Source organism: Corapipo altera, unplaced genomic scaffold (assembly GCF_003945725.1).
Source record: "Corapipo altera isolate COAL_440 unplaced genomic scaffold, ASM394572v1 183, whole genome shotgun sequence".
In the NCBI taxonomy this organism is placed as follows: Eukaryota; Metazoa; Chordata; class Aves; order Passeriformes; family Pipridae; genus Corapipo; species Corapipo altera.
In genome coordinates, this window is record NW_020885026.1 from 277472 (window position 1) to 298960 (window position 21489).

The 21489-nt window shown below is 52.7% G+C and overlaps 1 protein-coding gene and 1 long non-coding RNA gene across 2 annotated transcripts; one reads left to right on the forward strand and one right to left on the reverse strand.

The window, feature by feature from the left end:
• Positions 1–2730: 2730 nt before the first annotated feature.
• On the reverse strand, positions 2731–3334 carry LOC113959207. The gene is made up of 3 exons (XR_003531733.1): positions 3164–3334; positions 2886–3088; positions 2731–2840 (listed from the first exon to the last, which is right to left on the reverse strand). It is a non-coding gene; the product is annotated as an uncharacterized LOC113959207 (long non-coding RNA).
• Positions 3335–6497: 3163 nt separating this feature from the next.
• Positions 6498–20235, forward strand: ASB18 (ankyrin repeat and SOCS box containing 18). The gene is made up of 6 exons (XM_027668089.1): positions 6498–6657; positions 9529–10024; positions 10941–11208; positions 17978–18476; positions 19054–19167; positions 19820–20235. The coding sequence occupies exons 2-6, from the start codon at positions 9784–9786 to the stop codon at positions 20003–20005; spliced, it is 1308 nt and encodes a 435-aa protein (XP_027523890.1). The 5' UTR covers positions 6498–6657; positions 9529–9783; the 3' UTR covers positions 20006–20235.
• The last annotated feature ends 1254 nt before the right edge of the window (positions 20236–21489 follow it).

Sequence of the window (21489 nt, forward strand, 5' to 3'; positions counted from 1 at the left end):
AATGTGAATGTCAGCGTTTCATTGCAGTTATTTTGTACTTCATCATAAGATAATTTACCAATAAATTAATTGGCTTAATTGCTTCCTCCAAACCCAGGAGAACTACGTATGACACGACTTTTTACAAGTCTTCATGCTCAGTCCCCATCTTTCTGCTTTAACCACACCAAGCAGGAACTCCCTTTGAAACACCTGGAAGAGGGGCCTCAGCTCCACACTACCCTACAGCACCCACCAACCACCCAGGGAAGAGCCACACCAGTCTCTCTGCAGACCCCAGGCACCACTCCTGTTGGCATCCATGCAGGAGACACATCTCCCTCCTGGCAGTGAGCTCCCAGGGATGCAGCTGCCATGCAGTCAGTGATCCCACAGCGTGTCTTGGGTATTATTAGGTCCCTGGCTCATGCCAAAGCCCTTTAATCAGCCACTGCAGCTCCCATGAACAGCAGTGCCAGCCCTTGGCTCTGATCCCTGCCAGCTCTTCATGAGCTCTTCTGCCTCCTGGCCTGTACTAATTCAGAGATGGGCAGTGCCCCTGCCTTCCTGAAAGCAACTCCTCCAGCACCAAAACTCTCTGCCAACAACACTGGGTCTCCCAGAGCTCCCACCCTCCTTTCCCCCAGGAGCTCAGAAAAAGTTTATTGCTCTTTTCTTCTCCGAGAGATGGGGGAAAGCTCCATCGAGAGCACAGTGAGCAATGACAGCTATTTCCTCCTGTTTCTTGCTTTAAATGGTTTTTAATAAGTTAAGGGTCTTTTGCGAAGTGCTGCGAACAGATCACACTGTGCTCGGCGCTGTGGCACCTGCTCCTCCACCGCCAGGGAGAGGATCAGCCTGACTGTAAAATGCCCCTAGATCTTTATTTTTGCCGACTTTCCCTGCTTCTGGACAGTCTGCATCACGCCAGGCTGGCAAACAGACCAGCTCCAGGTGGGAACAACCCAAGGGAACACATCTCCTTCCAGCACGCCCTCAGCGAGACGAGTCCCCACCTCACAGCACCTGTGGGAGCTTTATTATTTAAGTTGCCATCAGAATTAAAAAACACGCCGACATTTCTCAGCAAAATCCCGCAAATCTGGTAACACAAAGTGAAGCTGACTGTTCTATTAACTCCCATCCTGCATCAGCAATTTTCTAAAGTGTGGAAACATTATAATTGACTTTTCTGCTAGTAGCAAAATGTCATTTTTCCTTAATACTCCCCAAGTCAGTAACGCATTTCAAAAGCCTCCGACGCCACTACCACAACAGGACTTACACATTAGCACATTTTTAGCTTTTCATTAAACACAATAACCCCCAAAAAAAGAGAAACGTCTCATCGTATTAGGGTTTCTCTCCTCATTATTGAAAGTAGTGCGACTTTGGAACTTCGAGCAGCAAATTATAATGCGCTCAGCCTGGGTCCATTGTAAATCAGGGCTTCAAAAAAGGTGTCATGTAGTCGGGCCCTCTTCAAGCACTGAAAATATTGGAGTCTATTTGAAAATGCCTTCTGTAGTCTCTCACTAGCCTTGCAAATCATCGCAGCACCGGGTAGAGCTCCCTTTTATTTTTTGCCTCGTGGCATCAAGCCATTTCTATTCCGACGAGAAAAAGAGGATTATTTCTTGCTGGGATTAAAAAAAAAAAAAAAAAACCACAACATACCCTACACCTAAGATAACAAGCTGCACAAAATCCCCAAATCATTTCGGGCTCCTGTTCACAGTGTCCGTGGGGCTGCCCTCCATAAGGAGAGGGAGTTTCTCCAGCCGGACCCTGGGATGCTTTTCAGGGACCACCACTAACACCTGGTACAACCTGCACAGTGCCCACACGCCTCTGGCTAATTCCCAAAAGCTCCGCTACAAAAGGATGCTACTCTGGGAGGACACTTTGGAAAAGGGGCTTTTCTTTTGCAGAGCAAACCAGCACCAGCCCCTTTTCGGCTGCCACTGCCTCCTGCAAAAGCACCAAAAGCAGCCGCCGTTGTTACAGCCCTCGGCTGGAGTCCCATTTCTTGACGCAGCAGGGAAAATAAGAGATCACGTGCCAGCACGGGAGCAGGGAAATGCTCCCACTCTACTCCCAGATCCCCCAAACCAGGTGCCATCCCAGCGCAGGGCACTGCCAGGCTCTGCCCAGCAGCCTTAAAGCCAAAGCATGGAAAAGGCGAACCCCACACCTTTCCCCACTTTCCTAGTCCTCTGAAAAGTGACTTATCCTACCCCAATCTCTTCTGCACCTCTTCAAGCAAAACCGAAACCACAACCAGGGAGTTTCTTACAGCTCTTGACTCTCCTTAAAATTTTTTATCTTTTAAGTTGCTCAAACTAACAAAATTCATAATTAATGAGACAACTAAAGGCCTTGCCAGAAGCAAAGGGGGAGAGAAGCCCAAACTAGGGCTGTTCCCTTCCCAGGAGGGCAGCTCCAAGCCAGCAGCAAGACAAAAGGCATTTCCTAACGTCCTCTTCCCGCTCCCTTGCTTTAGGCTTTTGCTCCGCCGCACTTCCCAGGCGGGAAAAGAGAACCAGGAGCAGGGCAGGGATTAATGGAAACATGGGAAGGGGGTGAAGGGGCTCACAGCACAGACAACTGCAGCACCAGAGCCCTAAACAAGCAACAGCAAGCGAGGAACCGGACCTCGGAAACCCTGCAAACGAGAACCAGGTACCTACAATTTGAAAAAAACACCCATAAGGAACTCACCTTCTCGTCCTTGAACGGTCACGGCCTCTGCAGGGATAGATCCGTGTGTAGTCACCAGGAAGAAAACAGAGGCACTGCTGCTTCGCCTCTTATCACCCAAAAATCCGGGGAATCACCCACAAATGGGGAACTCGGATCACCTGGTGCCCCTCAGCAGATCACCCCAAATGGGGAACTCGGATCACCTGGTGCCCGTCAGCAGGACGAGCCCCTCCGGTGCCCGGGGCCGAGGGCAGGCGGGGCACGGGAGCTCAGGTGTTTCTCATCCAGCATTTTCTCTCGCAGTGTCCCGGGTGGGGTCCCAGCGCCCACATCAGGCTGTCACAGCACCTCAGCTGGGTCTAGCGCTGGGTAAAGCCTTTCCTAGAGGTTTCCTTCCAGATGTGCACTTTCGAGAGGAAGAATCATTACGATCGCAAGAGGGATGTGGGGATCTCTGCAAGGTCCCTGCTCCCCCACTGACCTGCTCATGGAAAGGAGGAAAGGCCTTGTGATGAACAGCACGAGTGGAGCAGCCGTGTGGGGCAAGGACGGACATTTCCATCCCAGGCACATCATTGTCTGTCCCAGCTCCTGGTGCTCTGAACCGTACAAGGAGAAGTCACCACACCTGCCCACCCAAGGGCTCCTTCGTGGAGTGGGACTTTGGCTTTCTAAGTAAAAATAACTCGAGATCAAACTCCAGGGAGAAAAACAACAAAAAACACACACAAACAAACAAACAAAAAGGTAGAAGGGAAAGAGAATGGGCTGAAACAAAAAGAAAAAAACGCCAAGAAAAACGATTTGGAGAGCAATGAAAATCTAGGCATCAGCCATTAAGACTGGATGGGCCAAGCCCCGGTGAAAGCCTGAGGAGAGGTTAAGGGCTGGGTCCTATCCCGTCCTCTCCGCGGGAGTGATTGGAGCAGTGAACAGGCCCGGAGATTAGCCGGAGATGGGAATCGTTGCAGTGAACAGGCCGGGAGATTAGCCGGAGATGGGAACCATGCAAACGAGCCTGCGGCCAGCAAAGCCATTATCCCCAATCGGCACAAAGTTTGGGAAGTTACACCCATCATTGTTCTAACTGACGGTGCACTCAAGGCGGCTCCATCCCAAATGCAGCCCCTCAGCTCCCAAAAAGCCTCTTAGGCAGCGAGGGGATGACGGGCAGGGAGAAATGCTAAAATGCTTCGGGCCAGCCTGACATTTGGGGCCTCGGTGTGGTCTTTTCCAAGCCCGATGGAAGCCTGTGCTGGAGTGGTGTCCCCCCATGTTAACCTGAAAACACGCAGCGGGGAACAGCCCCTCCTCTGCCATTGGGGTGGGTTGGAGGGTCATGGGTGTGGACACACATGGCCCCAAAACCTCCCCAGTCCTTACAGTGTCCTTTCTGGCCCACCCAGAGCCCTAAAGCAGGGGCCTGCCCTGAGCCATTTCATTTTAGACTTACAAAGCCACCCCAGCTCAGTCACCACCACAAAGCTCTCAATTCCGGGATGTCTCTGACCTGCCGATGACATCCCACCCCCCTGCAGGGATGTCCCGCTCTACCGGCTAACAGGGATAGCAGGGACAGCCCCAGGTCCCGGCCCCCCTCTTTGGCTGCCAAAGCACCCCCGCGCCCAGGGCAGGGCTGAGCTCAGGGAGGGCAGGGCTGGCAGCAGGCGATGTGCTGACAGCTCAGCGGGGTGATGGATGGCCCAGGTGCCGCAGCCGGCCCTGAGAACCGGCTGCCTCATCCCAACCTGTAATTTCCAAGGCGGTGTTTCCAGCCCGTGCCCCACAAGTGATGGGAAGAGGGGGCAGGAATGGGGGCAGAGCCGAGCAAACCAGATGGCTCTGTCGTTAAGTGCAGCTGCACCAGGAGAGGTCGGAGTCTGAATGAGTCGGGCAGAGTCCCCACTAATTAACACTGACACGCAAAGTTCAGATCTGTCCACTGCTGAGGAATAAATCAATCCCCCAGAAATGGATATGGGCAACAAGAGATAGCTGAGTTTGTTCTCCTGCATCCCAGAGGGCAAATAATTATCTCCATAACTTTCCATAAATAACTTCCACAGCTACCTTACACTTTCAGGTATCAAAAACTAATTATGCTCAGGAGCAAAACAGCACAGGACAGCGAGAAACCAAGTGAAGGGCTTGTTGAAGCCCGTGGTGCCATCCAGTTCCTCTGCTTCTACCTCCCACTGCGCTCACAGTGCTGGTCCTAGTGGAATTCCAGCCAGGGAATGGGGGGAATCTGCTTCAGTTTCAATCAATATGGGGAAAAGGACTGGGGTCTGAGTCCTGAGGTGCCCAGCGCTGTCTCCTCACCCTGTAATCATGTAGAAGACCCTTTTTAGGTGGGTGGCCTGAGAGTGGTGGTGGTGACACGTGGCACGTCACACCCTTGGTGTCTCCCATCCCAGGAGGGAATCCTGTGTTATGGACCCTGCAGGGAGCCTCTACTCCCTTCCACCTTCCCCCTCCACTTTCCTCCTCTGCAATCACATTCTCTCTCCTCTTCCCCAGGACCACAGCCCCCCATGGGATGCCATGGTGGGACCCACAGGTCACCTGGCAAGGGTGGGAGTCACCCCCTGCAGCAGCAGCTGTGGGAGAGCATCGACTGCAGCGCTGGCTAAACAGAGAGCAAACCCACAGCAGGGATGCTGAACCATCCCCTGTCTCAGTTCACCAGCAGAAACACCCACACAGTCCTGCTAGCACTTTTTGGGGTGCTGAGGCCCTGGCACAGGTTGCCCAGAGAAGCTGTGGCTGCCCCATCCCTGGAAGTGTCCAAGGCCAGGTTGGACAGAGCTTGGAGCAACCTGGGCTGGTGGAAGGTGTCCCTGCCCATGGCAGGGGGTGGCACTGGATGGGCTTCCAACACAAACCATTCCAGGATTCTATGAAATCTTCATGTCTGCACCCAGTCATGCCACTCACCCAGAGCCTTTTGCAGCACAGTACCTTCTTTTGCCAAAGGGGCTCGAATATTTTAGGATAAAGGGAAAACAAACCCCAGAACTTTTCCAGCCCCCAAAACAGCCACCTTACGTGTGACTGCTAAAAATAACCCTGTCTCCCTGTTTTGAGCTGCTAATTAGCAAATGCCATCCCCTGGCCTCATAATTTAAGGGAGGCACATGATGGGGGGTCAGTCCGAGCTGGTTTTCCAGGCTGGCACATAGGGTGACATTCCATGAGCACATAACTCAGCGGTTAAATAACTGGGAGGGCTCCCCTTTGCTTTTAGAAGAGGATGTGCCCCAGGATTGAATTCCCAGGGGATAACTGACACAGCTGCAGCTCTTCAGCAGGGAGGTGGGGAGAAGGGAAGCCTTGTATTTTTAGTGAAGCTAAGGGCTATTTTTTTTTTATTCCTATAATTGATGGGAAAGGAGGAGGAGGAAAATTGTGCACAGTTATTAGAACTGGAAAGAGTTTGGAGGCTTTTTTCATTGAATTATTTACATCTGACAAAGAAGGGCCACTATAAACTAGCGTAGCACAGACCCTTTCCATATTATATAGAGCTGTTAAAGGGAAATGTTTAAATATTATCTAATTTCCAATAAAAACTGGACAAAATCAATGCAGCCTCGGGACAAATTTATATTTCACCAGGCAGCAGTTGCCAAAGAAGAGCTGAGCAGCAGCAGCCCAGGCATCTCTGCTCATGCAATTGCACCTGCAGCAGTATTTTTAGGGGAGGTACAAAGTGTGACTCCCCTCTCCCCAGGCACAGGGACGTGTGTCCTGGCAGTCCTTCATCCCATGGCCTGCCCCAGCCACATAACTGGGCAGTGCTGTCACACGGAGCTGGAAATATAAACGTGGGGACGAGTCAGGGGCAGGTTGGCTGTTTGCAAGGTGGCACCTGGCTCAGAGAGAGGAAACTGGACCTCACACCCAGACAGGGATGGTGATCCAGGGAGGATGAGCGAGCATCACCCACGAGAGGCACCCTCACACCCCTCCCAGGTAGGCTTGGGCAGTGATGGCTTATCTTGTGGCGTGGTGGCACTGCCACCTGCCTGGACACCTCTCAGTCCCACAGCCACAGGGTGCCAGGGGGACACAGCTATCACAAGAACCCCATCCGAATTATGGGGGGCAGGGGGTTATTAAGAAGGGGTACAAGCTTTAGGTTGAGGAGGCAGCGCCACAGGCTGCCAGCCTCAGGCTCCTGCACCACGCTGGAAATTTCCCTGGAAAAATCATACTGATGCCGTTCCCCACTGCCAGAGGGCAGCCGTAAATGGAGGCAGTGATGCCAGGAGCTGTGCCCGTGGGCACACCTGCACTCACTGCATGGTGTAAGGCAGCCTCATGGGTTTTTGGAACCAGCAGGGTCAGTTACTACAGGCTGAGATCTTCCCGGAGCGAGGACTAAGTGCAGTGGCAGCTGAGCCTGGGGAACAAGCTGGTGCTGAAGCCGTTTTGCTGCCGTGTTTCGTGCTCTTGCATGTGCCAGGAATGAGCTTTCCTTGTAATGTGAAGCCAGCGCAGACAACTTAAGTCATTATTAATAGATACACTTGATCTGAGGAAGGGAAATGCTTAATGTTTTGTTAAATGAGGTGTGCTCTGCAAACAGTGGAATGCAGGGAGAAGGTTCAGATGCTCCCCCCGCATTAGAGATTAATGAGTGCAAGGCCACCACTAACAAAGTGCTCATCCTCACCCATATCTGGGGCTCTGGGCTGTGCAGGAGCATCCCTTCTGAAGAAAGGACACAGCAGGATGATCCCAGGCTTAATTTGTTTCAGGGAAATGTTTAAATATTAAACATTTAATATCCTTCAACCCTCGGGAATGCTGTGAGCCCAGCTGATGTGCCCAAGGCTGTGCAGCTCACCAGTGGCAGGGGAAAGGCTGGAAGCCCTCAAGCCTTTCTCCACCACCCAAAATTTCTGCCTAAAGGCAACAAGTAGTTTATAAGCAGTTGAAACCCCCCCATTTTTCTTCTAAACCCCACCAGGGACCTTCTTCCCCAACTCCTGGCCAGCCCCAGGATGCCCCACAGGTGTCCTGGGTGCCATCTCCTCTCTGCAGTAAATCACAGCTGCCTGTGCAGACACATTCCCATTAAATCCACAGCAATATTGCTTCATCCTGACATCACTCTCCACTCCTGGGTGGAAACAGCACTTGGCTCAGCTGGCAGGAGCCCAGGCTCGTGAGAGTTTATGTGCCACTCAGCTCCAAGGGGACTGTTTCTCTCTACTCTTGCTGGCCCAGACTATTTTTAACCCCCTCCCTCAGCGACGCTGTTAATCCTGTCGTTACCCCGACCCAAGATGTGATATGTGTAAATCGATGCTGATTAAAGGGTTGGTGAGAAGGGCCACAGGGTGTTTCAGCACACTCTCAATGGCAGTTTAATGCCAGACACACACATGCACACTTCCCTAGCAAAATTAGCCTGGGTTTGACCGAGAAGGTCTGGGATCCCTGCTGTGGGAGGGTGATCCTCTGGGATGAACAGGACATATGAAGGCAAGATTCCTTTTCATCACCTCGAAAATATTATAGGGTTGTTAGTCAGAGGAGAGGAAAAGCAAGGTAGGGCTGTGGAAACACAACCCAGGACAAGTTCCTGAGGAAAACGATCCCTGTCTGTGCCGCTCCCTGGGTCTCCAAACCTCCCGCGCCAGCTGCAGGACCCTGGGGGATAAAACATCCCAGAGGATGTCTTTCATACCAGAGCAGTGACTTGAGGAGGTGGCTTAGCTAATACCAGAAGGGGGAACAGGCACAGAAAGGCTGGATGTAGCAGAATAGCAACAAGTGGTACAGGCAGAGAGAAAAATGAGGGAGTTTGAAGGCTACAAACCGACCAAGCTGTTGTGGACAGCCAGGTGGGAATGCCAGCCTTGAGATCAAGGGGAAGGGAGGAAAAAATAGGGAAGACCACTTAGGCTGATATCAAATTAGCTCCCAATGCTGCTTCCTGTGAATAGGGACCTTAAGGCAGGGGGTTCTTCACCAAGAATCCCCAGTCAGACCCCTCTGGCTCAGCACAACCCTGTCCTGGATGGACACACTGTGGGGTTTTTGTGGCTCCATGCTCTTCCCACAGTTTCCAGAGGCAGAGATGGATATCACCACAGCCATGCCAGGGAAACCCCGAGAGAAACCTCAGGTGGTTCTGGCAGCACAGGTATGCTGGCCTGGGGTTGGCACAGAGATGCTCAGGATCACCAGCAAGGTCCCGAACATTTCTTCCAGCCTCAGGCTGACTCCATATGGAGGGAACCACGCAGCATTCCAGCAGTCCCTCCACCTCTGGTTTAGTGTCTTCCCAAAGCCTGCTTGGACCAGGTTTACTCTGCAGAGAGGTGGGCGGGAAGGCTGGGAAGGGGAGGTTGTGTCATCCAGAGCCTCCAAGTCACGAGATGCCAAGCTCTATTCTCGTCCCCACCATGGATTTCTCCCGTGACCTTGAGGGAAGGAGCCACAAGCTGCAGGCAGCAGGAGCTGGGAATGCTCTGCTGGCATCAAATGGCAGGGGAGTCTGGGTGCTTTCCCTCTCCTATACAAGGCACTGTCTGGGAGAGCAGCTTCCCCTGCCAAAGCCCCAGGAGGATTTGTACCTTGCTGGTCTTTACATCCCTGCAATGACGCCCCAGAATTCCAGGCTGGGCCAGTAACACGTTGCTCAGATTTTTCCATATAGCAACCCCAAGACCGGAAAAGCATATGAGCACCTTAAAGAAAAAAAAATAGAGTATTAGGCAGAGAAAAAAACACTTCCCAGAGGTCAGAGAACACAAATAACGTTATATGAGGAGGGGCAGACAGCAGTTGACTCAATTTCTTTGTTTGTTTTTTTACTTCCCTAAACACCAGGCACCATTTCCCGCATCCTGCAAATAAACCAGCAATTTAATCCAAGAGGTGCTGCTGCAGCAGGGCCTGGTGACCGTCTGACCCTCATTGTACCCCCTGCCCATCAGCATCCCACCCTGCTGGAGTTATAAATACGACACAATAGAGCCTTAACTGGATTATAATTAGACAATGAGCCCGGGAGGACGGAAACAATGAACTATATAAGCCTGTCTATCCTCCCAGCCAGGACCTGCACACACGGGAAACACTGGAATGGGCGACTCACCAGGACCTGCAATAGGAAAGCTGCGGATTTCCTCCCACCTGGATTCGGAGCATCCTTTAACAGCTCATGTTCCTGTCACCAGGTTTTACACAGCCCTGGTCACGGGAGACCTGAGGAGCCTCGAGGTCCTGACCGACCGATACCATCAAGATGTCAACCTGGTTTTTGAGATCAGTAAAAACGAGCTGGAGTGGCAGGTGAAAAACCAAGCATCTTATGGACTCTCAGGTACTTTTCCTTTAAAGGCCAGGACACAAAAAACTTTAAAGTGGGTATTTACTAACCCTAAATAGAAGAGCTATGGCACATTTAAGTGCCTTAAGTGTTCCTGAGGTGGCTGGTTCCTGGTTAGCTGGTTGTGCCTGCAATTTTAACCATAAATATTCATCATTTTTAATATTTCCTTCTCTTCCGCATATACTAACCCACCAGAGGGGCAGGGAAGTGTAAAATCTGTGCATCCACATGATTTTTTCAGGTTGGGATTAGACACTCTGTGGCTTGGGAATGTTTGCAAGAGGGGTCACAGCCCAAATTCCTCATGGAGGGGCTCAGGAAGAGCAGCCTGGTCCTATGGGGGAGGAATAAGATGTTCCCAGGTTAGTGGTACCTGGTGCCTTCCCCGCTGAGATGCTGCTCAAAGTCCCAGGTGCTCCCAGAGCACCATGCTCAGTAGATTACTGGTGGTCCCAGAGGTCCTGGAGCTGCTGGGAAATGCAACACCTCACTCTAGCTGTGCCCAAACCCAACACATCCCATGCCCAGCCCCGCATCACCCTCCCAACATGCTCCCACCCAGTTTGGGTGCCTTCATTCCCAGCAGAGACAGCTTTTCTCTCCCTGGGGAATTGGTGAGCTGCCTTTAAGGCACACAGGGTGTCCCAGGCAGTCAGGATGTTGGCTTACCCAGCCCGTGCCCTATGAAATCCTGCTCCTGGACATGCACACACCCAGGGAATTTTGCTTCCCCTCTTGCCAGTCTCGGTCCGAGCAGCCCCCGGGTGTCACGAGGCCCTCTGGAGCGCCCAAAGCTGCCCGGGAGCGGAGGGAACAGCGGGCAGAGCGGGGTGTGGAGCTGGTCCAGCCCCAGGGCTGGCGGGCAGGGGGTGGCAGCCCGAGGTGACCCCGGTCCGTGCCCCCGCAGGGCTGTGGGCGCTGGAGCGGCGCTGGGAGCGGAGCAGCCCGCTGTGCCTGGCCGCCCACCACGGCCACCCCGCCACCCTGAGACACCTGCTCCGCCGCCGCGCCCACCCCGACCTGGCCCCGGGCACGCAGGGACCCCTGCACGAGGCCTGCAGGGGGGCACACACCGACTGCGTGGAGCTGCTGCTGGAGTACCGGGCCGACCCCAACCTGCGCAGCGAGGAGGGGCTGGCCCCGCTGCACCTCTGCACCACCCGGGACTCCCTGCGGTAAGGAGCGGGGCTCCCATCAGCACCCCCCGGGACTCCCTGCGGTAAGGAGCGGGGCTCCCATCAGCACCCCCCGGGACTCCCTGGGTAAGGAGCGGGGCTCCCATCAGCACCCCCCGCTGATGCCGTGCCTGGAAATCCTCAGGGCCGAGTTGGACAGGGCTTGGAGCAACCTGGACGGGTGGAAGGTGTCCCTGCCCATGGTGAGGGGTGGGACTGGATGAGCTTTAAGGTCCCTTCCAACCCAAAACTGTTCTGGGGCTCCATTCACACACCCCAGTGGTGTTACCCATGGGGTGAAAGAAAGATGCCATGATCCATGGTAAGGCTTCCCAAGTGTTCCCACATGTTCCAGCTGCATCAGCAGAGACAAAAAAAAGGACATTTTAGTGCCAGGCATGCTGTACAGCCCAAGTCTCCTTCCCGTGGACAGGAGCAACCCAGCCTCATGTGCCTTTTCTCCCTCCTCTGTCCTATTTGTCCTGCAATCAGTATGTTCCACATCCCAGGTCCAGCACACTCTCCCCAGGAGATGCTCAGGATGGTTCCAGTCATGGGGCACACATCATCCCAACCTCCTGTGCTTTTCCTTTTTTTTTTTTATAAAGACCTCGGTCACTTGATGTCCTGATGGAACTGCTTAGGGCCATGGTGAATTCCATCACCTGTCAGCTTCCATGGAAAGCCACCCTGGCTTCAATCCTCTCCCCTTCAGGCAACAGACGGTGAAAACAAAATTCCCACTGCAGATCCAACACATCACAGACCAGGTCACAGGGAAAGTGCTCTGAAGAAGGAAAGCAGCCAGAGAGGAAAAGATCTGCAGATTTGCAGATGTAAATATCTTGATCCCATCTTGTAAATAAGAGTCTCTGCAAGATGGCCGAAAATCAAGTATTAATCAAGTTTTGATTCAGCCAAAAATCTAGGGGTGAATCAAACACATCCTTGGTGTGATGAGGGTTGGAAGGAGCAGGATAAATAAGGGAGGATGCTACAAGAAGCCCTCATTGTTAATAAGGAGCTGGCTTTAATTCCTTCACCTGAGCTCCCTTTAGACCTTAAAGTTTCAGTCTCCAGACTCCAAGCCATCATAAATTCCCTGTGATTCCATGATTTTAGGCTTCACCAGTCTGTTCTCCCCCCAAAACGGATGGGGAAACCAAACCAACTGGTGTGTGGAGAGGACCCCATGGCCCACAGAGGTCCAGTTGTCCTGGTTTTGGCCAGCTGATTCCAACCTTGGGAAAAAAAAAAAATCTGTATCTCTATAAAAAATGAGCCATTGCCACCAATTTGCGTGTTCTGTTCCCCTGGAAGCTGGAGGGGGATGGCAGGTGAGGCAGCACATGGCAACACAGGGATCAGACAGAGCCAACGTGGAAACAGCTGAGTTATAAAGCCCTTGAATATTGGGGCTTTATAATGGAAATGCTGAGAGACCCTTAACTACGCCCGGCGCTACAGGGGCTTCTGCAATAACTAAGCCAACTCCCTTGAAAGATCAAAAATTAATAGACATTTCAGACAGGTTTTGAGGTTTCGACCACTGCTTTTCAGTCGCAAAGACTTTGCTAAAGTTAGAGACTGAGGAGGTCAAGCTTTAGGTAACACAAACATTTCCTCTTTGATTAGGGGGAGACTACTTTACCTCACCTTCTTTTTTTTTATTTTATTATTTTTTTCGTTGAGTAGTAGATTTTAGGTCATCCTTAATTTTTTACTGACAATAAAGAGCAGGTCATTGACCTACATAGAGAGCTATTTTATTTTTCTCCCTCTCGATAACAATGGCCAGAACACCTATGTGCCAGGTTCTTCTGTATTCCCATATACTCGGCAATTCACCATGGGGGCAGGACTTAAAACCTTTGAGCCTCTCAGTGACTGGGATAAAAAAAATTATCTGGGCTTCCTTCCAGCCATTTGAGCTTCAGAATCCATGAGATTTCAACAAAAAGGATATCAGAGCTTTAATCTAGGAGCTTTTTGAAGAGATGGAAAAAAAAGTTCCAGTAAAGTTCAGTCTTACCTTCTTCACTTTAGGAGCTGTTCATGCCAACGTCGGCCTATTTAGTAGAGTTCCTCTCCTTGACCTCTTTTTTACAGCCGAGATAATTAACATGGTGGGGTAAGATGAGTCTCTAAATTCACTGCACTCTCTCCCCAGCGCTCTCCCTTTTCCCTCTTAAAGCTGGGATGATTAAAGGAGTCTGCCTTTATTGGCACCCCGAAAAAAAATAAAATAAAAATAATTGAGGGGGAGAGGAAGAGTCTCGGCGGTGCCAGGGAGGGAAGAGCAGGCGTGGGGTGGTGGGAAGGCACATGGCAGGGATGCAGGACACGGCTCCCACCTCCCATCACGGTGCCCACTGAGGAAGGGATGCCAGACACCACCAACGTCTGTGGAGTCCTCTTTCAGATCTGGGAATCTCCCTGAACATCCCAAGTTTCCCCTGAGACCAGGGAGAGCCCACCTGGAGAGAAATCCAGCCTTCCACAGAGGGAAGAGGGCTCAGCCAAGCCAAGGGATGGGAAAGGATGTCACCCCTACCTCCAGGCAACCCGGGCTTAGGGCTGAGCATTCACTTCTTCAAGCTTTCACTCCACCCTGGGAGATGAAACCAGAGTGATCTTCCTGCTCCGAGCCTCCAGCACTGAGGGATGGGGCATAAACTGTGGGATGAGTCCAGGCAGGAGGCCAGTCCAAGGGGCTCTGCACAAGGATTGATGGGGTAGGGAGCGAGCACAAGAGCTGCCAGAGACAGGGTGGGGTTTGCTTAGGGGGAGTGTTGGGTGAGGGAAGCTCATCATGGGAGGAATTGGCAGCAAACGGGAGCCAAGCAGGAAAGCAGGTACCTAAAAATGCAACATGGTCAAGATAAGGCTCCCAGACACCAGGGAGATGGGTACAGACCTGGTGGACCAGCTCCGTGGCACTCTCCAGCTATTCCAGCACCATCCTAGACCCACTGTTCCTTCTGGCTGTGGGAAATAAGCATTACTACAAATAAAAAAAACCCAAACAGATATTTGAAAAATCAGCATTTAGCATCATCTGCAGATAAACCTCATCCTCTACTCTGTTCAGCCTTGCTAAAGACAAAACTCGGAGCATTTGGAGCCATTGTTTTGGGAAGTCATCCTGGGGAAAACCAGCTCCTTCCTGGGTCCTGAGCAAGAAACAAGGAGCCCAAAAGCAGGGGCAGGGCTGATCCTGCTCCCTGCAGGTGCGACAACACGAGGGTTCTTACAGACGAGCCTTGCTCCGACCCCAGGGAGAGGGGGAAAAACAAACTGGAGGCTTTTCCTTAAGAAAACTGGGCATCTGAGTGGGTTTTTGGGACAGGAATTTTCCTTCAGGCTCCGCTGCCCCAACCTCCTGCTCCTCCTGCTGGTCATTCGTAGCATCCCATTTAAAGCTAAATCCAGCTTTCACAGCCTGGGTATTTTTCATGTCCACCTGAGCTACAGGCAGGAGCTCTATGGATGGGTGGAGAAGGAAAATCAAACCCAAATAATTTTCTCCTGTTTATTTGAGCCAGGAGCTCAGCACAAACCAAACCAGCGCCAGTCACCACAAATTTACTTTAACCTAACTTGCTCAAGCAAGGAGACATTCAGATGTGTTACCCATCACCTGCCAATGGGTTGGGAAGGGTTTGGAAGTGAGTTTAAGGCAAAATTAGGTACCAGGCTAGATGGAAAACAAGCTTGCTTGCTTTGCCACTGTGCCTCTGAATTTCTGCTGAGCTAAACCTAAAACCAGACTAAGTATATTCTTTCAATATTCCCAGAAAATTGGAGAGGAGCCCTTAAAAAAGCATCAAGACATCACTAGGCCTTATCTAAAGGGATTTTAGTCTACTCTGATGGCAAAAAACACAAAGAAATCAGAAATGCTGGTGAAGTGTTAGAGCAAGTGAATTCATGCAGAGAGATTTTAAAGGTTAAAAAGAGCATTTACCCAGAACCTGCTCATGCCCTGACATCCAAGCAGGAGGCACCCTTTCCATCCACCAGAAGAGATCACCTCATATTTATAGTTCCTCACGAACATTCCCTCTTTGCCTAGGGAGGAGCATCCAGGGGGAAAATTCAAAATATAAACTGACTTGGGTTTCTTCCGACAAGTTGGACTTTGAACTTGATAACCAAAAAGAATAACCCCTCCTTTAAACAGCACCTGGAAAGAGTGGCATTTCCACAGAAGAACATTTGGGATGTCTAGCAGGAGGTCAAGAGGAATCAATCTCCCTGTATGGAATTCTCTGCAAGGGAAAACCCCACGGCACAGGGAGAATGCTGGGCTGGAGGGGCTGGATACAGCTCCTGGCTTTGCCAATCCACATTGTACCACCCTTCACCTGGAAATTAAGGGCGGAAGAATATTCTGCTGTCTTACTCGTGCAGGTGGAAATCTTCAGCCTGGGCACTCTCCAAAACCAGGGTGATGCTTATGCTCTGGGCACAGCCACCTCCTTGCCTGGGAAGGAGCAGGGGTGTTTTAAGTGTGAGCTATTACAAAAACATAGAACAAAAGGGGATTTTTCTCATGCACCTGGCAGCTGCATTTTTGCAGCCAAGTCAGAAATGGAGTTTTTTCCATTTTTACCTGCAGAACCATCCCTTATTTTTCCCTTGAATACATTATTTTTATTAGGTGCCATTATTAGGGTGCCAGAGCTACCTGTGACATTAGGATTGAGCTAATCTGGAGAGGTCCCAAGAGAATCATTATCATTAGGGCTACAAATTCCCTGCTGACAAGGATGGACAAGACTAGTAAATGTGATGGAGTGACTGAGTGATTTGCTCTAATAACAGATCCCCACTGACAAAGTTGTACCCACCAGCAGCAGACAGCAAGCCCCCAAAAAACCCTCAGTGAGACAAGCCATTGCTTGAGAAAGGGATTCAGCCTCTTATAGAGTAAAAAGGGAATTGTAAAGTAAGGGTCTGGTGATTTTGGGGCTGGCACAACCCCACCTTGATCAGCTCACCCACAACCACATCCCCAGCAGAGCCCATCCCCAGCAGATGCCTCTGGTGAGGACCAGCGAGGGCTGGCACATCTGGGAGCATTACACCTGCCCAGGCTGCAGGAGCAACCTGGCCCCACAGATCCTGCAGAAATTATTTTCCTGGCAAACTCAGGCTTGATAAACACTAGAAAAGGAGCCCAAGGAGGTATTTGTAGACCCTGCACTGACAAGGACAGTGGATGTCTCACCAGCTCCCATCAAATCATGGGGGAGGTGATGCTGCAGGTCCACAAAGAGTCAAATGTATTATTATTATTATATCATTATTTTATTATTGTCATTGTCCCCACATATGGTAGCATTCATCTGTGCCAGGAAAAACAAACAATATCCTGGCACCATCCTTCCTCCCTGGGGCTCCTCTTCTTTCCCATCCCTGCTACTGGAAGTATCAAGCTGGGACTTCCCTCCCCCCTCAGCTCCCCCTCCTTTTGCTTCTGTGTCAGTCCAGAACTTCACTCAGGGCTCTGGTGACACCTGGGCTAAAAGAAAAGCTTATTAGAGGAAAACTAAAGAGACGGGGAGGGTTTAAAGGCTTGTGCTCCTCCCTAGACTCCAGCCAGCCACTGCTGAGGCTTCCCAAAGGATGGCTCTCCTCACCTCCCTGGCAGCATCTCTTGGGGAACACGAGCTCGCACGTATTCAAGGTCCAGCTTAGCTGGCACGTGCGTCTGCCCCCTCCAAAAATCCCCTCCTCTGTGCCACAGCAGCGAGCTCAGCGCCGCGCGAGTGACCCCGGCTGCCGACAGCCCTGCCCGGGCGGTGACATTGAGCGGCACCGGCCCCGGCGGCTCCCGGCAGGAGAGGGAGCAGTCACTTTGATTCATTCAGACTGCCCGATCACATCCGTTTACTCACACACGTACCGAAAAAAATAAAATAACCCCCCACCAGGGCATACCAGCCGTCTGTAACCCCCGTCCACTGTCAGAAGGATGCAGGCAGAAGGCTCTGATGGGAACTGGTGCCCCCACTTTGCAGCAGCCGCGGCCCCTCTTTGCACCCAGGCACGGTGATGTCAGAGGGGGCATTGCTTGCCTTGGTTTAGTCCTCCTGGGAACTGCAGGTGCTGCTGCTCCTTCATCACCGGGTGCCAAACAAGCCACCGAAACTCATTCCTGCAGAGTTAAACCATGTGCACAGGTGTTTATTTTCAGGCAGAAAATCAGGACCAGGACTTCATGATCCTTGTGGGTCCCTTCCAACTTAGGATAGTCTATGATTCTATGAAACACAACCCTCCAGTCCTCTCTGGGGCGGGAGCCCAACACAACTGTTTGGGTCCATTAAAGGGAGAAGGAGAATCCATTTTTATACTCGAGCAAGTGGGCCTAGGAGGGTGGGACCCTGGTGGGTCAGCGGGGGTCAAGGTGGTCAAGAATGGTCAAAGTGGTCAAAGATGGTCAAAGTGGTCAAGGATAGTCAATCTGGTCAAGGTGGTCAAGGACAGTCAAGGCGGTCAAGGATGACCATTCATGAATGATGCTGGCCAAGGGCAAGAGGGACACATTGCCCAAACCACCCTTGCCCCCACTGTGGAGGGCACCAGGACACAGTGTCACCCTCCCCAGCCTCTGCTGCTCCCTCCCTAAACCCTCGAGTGCCACAACGCCAGCTCTGGCACGGCCTCCGCCCTCACCCCACACCGTCTCCCCCGTCACCCCTCATGGTTCCCGCTCCAGCCCACCCTGGCGGTGCCCCCTCAGCCTCCCCTCTCCACGCAGGTGTGCCAGGCTGCTGCTGAGACACGGGGCCTCCGTGGACCTGCCGAGCACAGCGTGTGGGGAGACAGCTCTGCACGTGGCCGCCCGGCACGGCCTCAGTGACCACGCGCGGCTCTACCTGCGGCGCGGGGCCCGCGTGGACGCGCGCAGCGCACGGGGGGAGACGGCCCTGGGCATCCTCTGTGCCACGGCTCCCAGGGCTGGCCAGGACCGCCTGGAGCTGTGCCGGCTGCTGGTGGCCCACGGCGCCCAGGTGGACGCGCGGGACGAGGCGCGGAGGAGCCCTCTGCACAAGGCGTGCGGGGCGGCCCACGCCGGCCTGGCGCGGTTCCTGCTGCTGCGCGGGGCCGATGTCAACGCCATCGACTACGACGGCCTGAGCCCGCTGGGCCTCACCCTGCAGAGCGCGGCCTCCAGGGCCCGGCAGCGGCCACACCTCACCGTCCAGCTGCTGCTCAACCACGGCTCCCAGAGGATATGGCCCCCTGCCTTCGTCAAGGTACCGGCCCCAAAACGGCCCCTGTGCACGTGGGATTTCCCTGTTAGGGTCGGGGTGCTTTGGGAAATAAAAGGATGGGGTGTGGGAGGATTTGGGAGGGTCTCCCAGTCCAGGCACGGAGGCTGCTGGTGCTGCTGGGAATGATGGAAGTGAAACCTGGTCGTGGTGTGGCAGCGGGTGGAGCAGGCAGGGCAAAGGGCAGGGTGGAGCCAGCATGGCTCTCAGGGGTCAGCAAGGAGGATGTTTTCCTGCCTGGGGAATATCAGGGACAGGCTTGGTACTTCAGCCGCCGGTGCAGCCGCCTCATGGCTCTGCGTTCCATCGATTTTACATCAAACAGTAAAGAAAATATTATCCTGGCTTGTCACGCACCAGCCAAAAATGCAAACAAGAAGCAAGGGCTGCATCCAGAGGAACAAGTGCCTCAGCAAGGCAGGTCTTCCCACTGCTTCACAAATGGGGAAAGATCACCAAAATGTGCCAGGAGAATCCCTAATACCACCTCATCCTGACAAGGTGAATGTTCTCCCCTCTGGGACCTGCCCCTCTGTGTGACCCTCCCTTTGCCCATGGGTAGGTGCTGAGGTCCTGTGCGGCCATGCCAGAGGTCGTCGAAGTCCTCTTCAATTCCTACTCACAAATCCCTGTCTCCCAGGAGTGGGCCGAGGCCGTGCCAGAGGAGGTGTTCCAGGTGAGACAGCGCTGGGCTTTGGCAGGGATGGCTGAGGCCCAAGGAGGGGGGTTACCCACAGAGAGGGGGTTTTTTCTCCATCCAAACTTCACTTGGATGGGAAAAAAAAAAAATGGAATACTCCCCAGAGCACCGTGGCACACCTGATTCATCCAGGTTCACATCCCTTTAGCTCTGTCGACATAAAAACCTGCATCCCCGCCCAGCCTGCAGTAAAATCCACTCCCAGCATATGGAAGTGACCCTGGAGCCAGAGCACTGCCCAGCAGGAGCCCACAAGACTCATTTTGATTTGAAAAAGCTTGCTCCTGGACAAGCAACAGGTCTGGCCAGCCCGCTCTGGCACCATCCATGATGGTTTCCCCGCCTGAGAAACAGGGTCTCTTCTCCGAGGGCTTCCCGCCGGGATGATGCTGCCAGTGACCTTGAGGGCACCCTCCCCACGAGGCCAGCTTTCTCCACGTGCTTCCACAGGGGAATTCCTCACCCAGCCCTTGCTTGTGGGGCAGTGTCAGTGCATGGACCCCTTAACGCCCAGGCACACGTGGGTTCCTTACCTCCTCCCCTTCAGTCTTCATCCTAGAATATCTCCAGCTTGCTTGGTAATCAGGAAAAAACTAAAGTGCTGCCCCTGTTCCCCCTCTCTTTGCAGCAGCACCAGCCGTTCTACAAGTCCCTGTTCCAGCTGGCGGGCGCCGTGCGGTGCCTGCAGCACTTGTGCCGCTCTGCCATCCGGGAGAACCTCGGCAGCAGGTGCCACAGCCTCATCCCTCTGCTGCCCTTGCCCAAGGCTCTGCAGGAATACCTGCTGCTGGAGCCCGAAGGAGTCGTGCTCTGAAGGGGCAGATCCACGTCCAAGTGCAGCCCTGCCTTCCCTGCACGGAGCGGGGCAGCCTCCGTTCCCATCAGCCGAGCCAGGGAGCGCCGCTCCGTGATAGATGGCTGTTTTCCAGGGATTTATAATGCAACTAAAACGTGCTTTCGCCTGTAACTTTGTATAGATTTTTTTCTCTAATTGTGCTTTAAATAGATTATAAAGAGTAATAAAATGATTAGTAGCTGTTGGGAGCCAGCTGCAGACATGAATAATGCTCATTATAGAGGATCCCTGCAAAGCAGGGGGGCTGCTCAGGTGTGCAAAGGCAAGCAGGTCACTCCCATCAGCCCACATGGGCATCAAATCCCCTTGGATAAACCTCACACAAGCAGCACTGGCAACAGAGGTGCAGCGTGGAAGCTCTTAGCAGGATGCAATATCCAGGGGCATTAATATAGACCTTAAAATAGACCAAAATATCTATTTTTTATGTAGAAGGTACCAAGAAAGTGCTGGTTATTCCACACTGGAGGGAGTGACACAGCTCCCTGTATCTCCTGGCTTCCAACACTCCATAGAATGCACCAACACCTGCCATACCCACCATGCCTGTCACTGTTCCCAGGCTGGCACATGAAAGGGTTGGAAAACCCAGTGGCAGGAGTTTGGGCTTTCATTTCCCACAGTGACTCAGCCAAAGGCACCGGGAGGAGCGAGGGTTTGTTTTTCCCAGACCCTCTGCCTCCCCAGATTAATTCCTGCTGAACCAAAGCGTGTGCACCTGTGTGTCCCTTGGAAGAACAGCTGTGCTCATGCCAGCAGCTCTGCCACAGCACTCACCAAATCCTTCCACTGCTTAATTACACTCGTTTGGGGTCTTTTTATGTATATATAAATACCTCATTTTGCATGTTTGGCTGGACTTTGCTCCAGCACCTCGTGGCTTGTGTATGGGATGCAGGCAGCATCCCTGGCTCCCAGAGCTGCTGCCTGTGGAGTGTGGAGATGGGGAGGAAAAAGAAATTCCTCCCTCCTCCAGCTTCCACCTGCTGCTTCCGCAGCACCCCTCACCGTCTCAGTTGTATATGGATGGGCAACTGCACTGCCAAGCCCACCCCGTGTTCCCAGTCTTTGGTGCCCTGCCGTGGGAATGCCTGAGACCCCTTCAGACCTGGCACCTCTTGGCTTTAGTGGCTCTTTGACTTTATGGTTTGTTTTGGTGGCTGGAGCAGAGGGTGGGAATTGAAAGGGATTCAAACTGTCCGAGTTTGAACCAGCCCAATCTAAATTTTGGTACCTCTTTCATCTTTTGTGTGGCGCCCGGAGCGGGAAGAATGACACGTTTTACATCCGTATCGGGCACTTTTGCATGGAGACAGAGTCCCACCGGGCGACCACATCCTCCCCCAGAATCCCAAATCCCACATCCCGCAGCCATGGCCTCGCTCCACAGCCGGTGAGGGGGGAAATGCACGTCCAAGGGAGGAACCGAGGCGGTTCTGGGG